The 4,920-nt window shown below is 37.6% G+C and overlaps 1 protein-coding gene across 1 annotated transcript in view; it reads left to right on the top strand.

Moving 5' to 3' along the window:
• The first annotated feature begins 504 nt into the window (after positions 1–504).
• LOC106945989 (CMRF35-like molecule 3) overlaps positions 505–4,920 on the top strand; it is a 12,609-nt gene continuing 8,193 nt past the window's right edge. Inside the window, exons 1-5 of the mRNA XM_015030026.1 lie at positions 505–634; positions 730–1,050; positions 2,834–2,947; positions 3,032–3,082; positions 3,174–3,310. Of these exons, the coding sequence (XP_014885512.1) occupies positions 598–634; positions 730–1,050; positions 2,834–2,947; positions 3,032–3,082; positions 3,174–3,310 (660 nt within the window). The 5' untranslated portion in view covers positions 505–597. The remainder of the gene's footprint in view (positions 635–729; positions 1,051–2,833; positions 2,948–3,031; positions 3,083–3,173; positions 3,311–4,920) is intronic.

Below are 4,920 nucleotides of genomic sequence, written 5' to 3'. Positions count from 1 at the left end.
TATTTTTTCCATGACTTCTGTCAAGTCCCTTCCACATTTCACTAATTTTATTGAGTTAAAGATTTACTTGCAAGTTTGTGGAGCTAAAGAAGTTACACAAACAACTGTGCAGCTAACCTGCTAGCTAACTCTGCCACGTTGTTCATATCTGGCTTAAAGCTTGTGTTGTGCCTAAAAAACATCACTACAGTGGCTGTTACATACAACAGGTTATTTTCTGTTGTATGTTCCACTTTTGCTTTTACATGCACACACTATAGCGACGAGTGGTATAAAGTATTATTTCGCATTTCACTGAAATATGAAGACATATTGGAATCCTAAATCCTGTTTGGTATATTAAAAAAACCCCTTCACTGGATTCCAACGAGGTTCTGCATACTGTAGAAACTATCACTTCTCTTGGGTTGCTGACGCCCACAGCTCCCATCTTCTGCTGTCTGCAGTAGAAACCACAGGAAGCTGTCAGGGGGGGTGAAGGCTTGTTTACATGTAATTCCATTAGTGAGAGCTCAGACGGCAGTGAGGCTTAGCACCAGATTTGATCTCTGCGTGCTCTTCTAACTGTACCTACTCTACAGTGACCACCGAGCCACAATGAGGAGCCTCTCTGTCCTCTGCTGTCTTTTTACAGGTATGTAGTAGTTATACACCACAGAAATGTAATTATTGTAAATAATTTTAAAATGCTCAGCTGAAGCCTAACATAACGTAAAATGATTTTCACAGTGATGGCGACACTTGGAGCCGAGATCAACGTTGAGGGAATTGAAGGGGGAGAGGTGTCGTTCAAGTGCTCTCACAAACTGGCACATAACAACAAAAAGTACTTCTGCACAGACCCGTGCAAAACCAATGAAGACATTCTGGTTGACGTGTCCCCTGGTAAGATTGCCACCTCTGGAAGGATAACTCTGGTGGACTCTGAGGACGGCTCCTTCACAGTTAAAATCACACAACTTCTTCTGTCAGACGCACACGTGTACTGGTGTGCCGTGATCAGGTCCATCAGCAACACGTACACGTCGGTCAACCTGACTGTACATAAAGGTATGTTTCGTCTTTAGTGTAAACCAGAGACTTCTGTTTTCCATCTATCACTGCTTGTTGTTAGTGTTGGATTCGTATGCATGTCTACGTGTATGAGCAATTAAGTAGGAAATATATTTTAGAGAACGACTAAAAATCTGAAAAATAAATTGGGCTGTCCTGCTAGTTCGTGAATAGTCTTTCTGGAAACCAATTTTAAAAAGTATGCAAGCAACACCTCTAAGCAGAACTGAAGTTCCTTTAAATGCTTCGGTTTGTCTGAATAGAAACTGTCTCAACCAGTTTTATGATAAGTTGTAAAACTTTAAAAAAATTAAAAATTTGTTCTGATGGATAAATATTTTATCTATCCAGGGGAACGATCAATCTCACGCTTAAGGAAGCGATGACATTGTGGAAGTTTGTCACTCAATTTATTTTATTAATCAAATTACATCAAATATTATATTTTACAAATATTACCAAATGCTATAACTGAGTGAATGAAATGCACTCACAAAAAATCCTACACAATTTGTACATCACTACAAAAATCAAGAGGATAGAGTTTTCTGAATAAGAATTGTTTGAAATAAAGTTTGAAAATATTATCATTGGTCCTAGTTAAAAAAATATCACACTTTTATTGACAGATTGTCCCTTTCCTGGAAGTTTTAATGCAGGTGGGTTTAAAATTAGACCTAAATTCTAAGACCAATTTTGAATTTGACTGGGGACATGAATTTGTGGCTTTAATTCAAAATTTCAAAACCACTTGGCCACCACAAAAAAAATCCACATCAGAACTCAACAGAGGACGTCATAACGTGGTCTGAAATGAGGTTGTTGGGTCATCCCTTTCTTAGAACCGACTTTGGACTGTGGTATGTGCAGGACACCACACACTGTGAAACCTTGCTGTTGGTCCAGCCAGTCGATTGGACCCAGTTTGCATCAATCTGGAGCCAAATTAAGAATTATTTAAAAAAAAAAAAAAAGGAACTATGCTGGTTAAACCGAAGTTTGTCTCTCTCATTGAATAAAAGGGGAATAAAATAAAACCTTGTGAGATGTAAACAAAAGCAAATGAAAGTGACTGATTTGGACTGTTTGATAATTCAGCCTGGTTGAATCAGGCAGAATGCTGTCGTGGATTCTTTTCTTCCCTTTATCAATCAGAATATCCGAAACCAGCAGAAGCTGATGGTGTCTGGGGGCAGAAATGCCAGCATGATAACAAGCCAGTAATAAATCTGATTTATTTTTGAATGCTCTTTTCTGACATAAAAAACTGACAGGATGAATCAATATAATCTCTGCATTCAAGGTACATACTTCATAATTGAGAAGGTTTGCACATTCAAGATGAACATTATTATTATTATTATTTTAGAATTGAACACAATGATCGTTGACTTCTAAAAGTTGCAAATATGAAAACTTTTACATTAATTTCTAAGTAGGTATAAATACAATCATTTAGGTTTTGTCAGAATTAGAAGATTTAGACCATGAGACACAACTAATGTTCATGAGACTAATTATGGTCTATGTGGTGTTGTAACATAAATATATTCATATTCAATAAATTACTGTACTGTTTAAATCTTTATTTATTTCACTAACTCATTCCACAAAGAGAAACAGATTATATAAATTAATAGGAGACTGTAACACAGAATTTAAGTGAGGGGTATTACATTGGACCAGTAAAAACATTTTTCATACAGAAATATCGGCTTAAAGAAAAGTACACTTAACACCTTCTTCTGAAAACCTTCTTTTGTTTCACTCTTCTGAACAGCTTTTAAAACAACGGTTCCACCCATTGTTTCTTCCTCCTGGTTTCCGACCGTCACCAACTCAACACAACTGACAACCCGCATGGGAACAAATGCGACAGGAAACATCTTAGAAGGTAGGAGAGCCTGTCATTTAATTTCATACGCGAGTCCCTGTACATTAAAATAATCAACACCTAATTCATGATCTCTGCTTGCAGTGATAAACAGCACCACTCCAACAGCCTCAGCCTTGACCAACATCAGCCTCAGTGAGTATCTCTCTACTCATCTGTTAAACAGTGTGTGCATGAGAACAATCAGATAACGTATTATATTTTTTTTTATCTTGCATCTGATCAGACCCTGTGCTGTTCGCTGCGGCCGGGACCGCTGCTACACTCATAATCTTCACCCTGGCAGCGTACATCAGGAAACGGCGAGAAATGTCAAAACCTCAGCTCCACCTTTGCCTCGACAACAAAGAACCCAGGAGTGAGGTCAGGAAGTCTCCTCACAACACACTTAAGCAACAGACTTGTTCTAAACAGCCGATTAATCAGAGCTGACAGAGCTGCTTTCTTTTCCTGGTTGCAGGGGTGGAACATATGAAACGGGTTTTTCCAAAAGCAAAATCTCTCTCTCTCTTTAAATCTGACTGTTTTTTGCGTAGGGGTGTTTTACCACCACATCTACTGTCAGTGTCAAATGGGTGTGGAACCTCAGAGAGGAATAGTTTGACATTTTAGAAAACATTTTGTTTATCCCACATCTAATGGAGGGATCAAGCATTTCTACAGTTTAACACCTCTGTCACACATCTGCTGGGGGTACAATTTGACATTTTAGTAAAACAATCACTCTCTGTCAGTCACTCACTCCTACATTAACAAATAGTGTGACATAGTAAACAACGTGAAAGAAAAAAGTTAGCCGAGAACTGAGCACTAAAACAAAATAAAACAAGTGATGAGTCTGCAGTTCTAGATTAATCCTGGGGTCTACTAGGGCTGTAGTGATACAATAATCTCATGATATGATACACGATATTCTGCTCACAATACGATATATATTGCGATATTCAGCAAACAATACAATTCAATACACTTTTGCGATTTTTCTGAAAGATTTTAGAGGGACAGAGTGATTTTGGTGACATTTTGTAACTGTTATAGCGTTGGATTGAATTAATTTAACTGAAAATTGATTAAAAGCACCAACTACACAATACCTCGCTCTGGTTGGACATGGACACAGACTTAAAGTCGGCAGCTGGACAAAATGAATCAAAGAAGTGGTGAGAAAACATGTTAAACATGTTTCTTTTAATTGAAACAGTACAAACTGTAGCTTACATGCATTTGTAAAGTAAATAAAGTGCACCAAGTACCCTGCTCTGAATAGTTTGATACCTTTTTAACCTTGGCACTTAACATCTAAAGGAATCACTCTAAGCCTGATGACCTAATCACTCTCACGGCGAAGCAAGCAGTGAGTGAGCGAGATGACAGTTGGATGTTACGATACCTGCGGATGAATATCGATTTTTTTCTAGTAAAGAAAATATCGATATATATCGCAATATTGATATTATTACACAGCCCTAGGGTCTACCATTGATGATGACTGGGGAAGTTATCCGAAATGACTCCATGGTTTTCTAGTGACAAAAAAATTTCTTAACAGTCATTCTCTCCTTCATTTGGCTCAGACACAGAGGAAAACAATACAAAAATAATGATTATAGAGGGCTATTTTTCAATTAGTTAAGAAAGTGGCATTCAGATGTCTGACTATGAATTCACAAAAGGTATAAAAATAAGAAAAAGAAAAATACAGAGAAACTCTTTGGGGGAAAAAAATATCTTACCATCAAACATTTATGCCAACATTCTGAGGTCTGGCAACTGATGGTGCTTTAAGATGAATGCTATTGAACTCCTTCAACGTGTTTGCTGTTAAATGATCCGGAGGAAACAAATGTTCCTACAAGAGAAGCTGTTGTGAGATCTCCATTAAGCAATGGATTTTATGTCAAGAAAACGTTTTGGTGGTGACCACAAACAGACGGAGCCGTTACAGACAATCCAAAAGTGTTGTAGTCAAGACC

This window comes from Poecilia latipinna, unplaced genomic scaffold, assembly GCF_001443285.1.
Source record: "Poecilia latipinna isolate Pla-1442-1.1 unplaced genomic scaffold, P_latipinna-1.0 Scaffold169, whole genome shotgun sequence".
NCBI lineage: Eukaryota > Metazoa > Chordata > Actinopteri > Cyprinodontiformes > Poeciliidae > Poecilia > Poecilia latipinna.
Note: the sequence above shows the minus strand (reverse complement) of the source record. Positions and strands in the feature narration are given on the sequence as shown.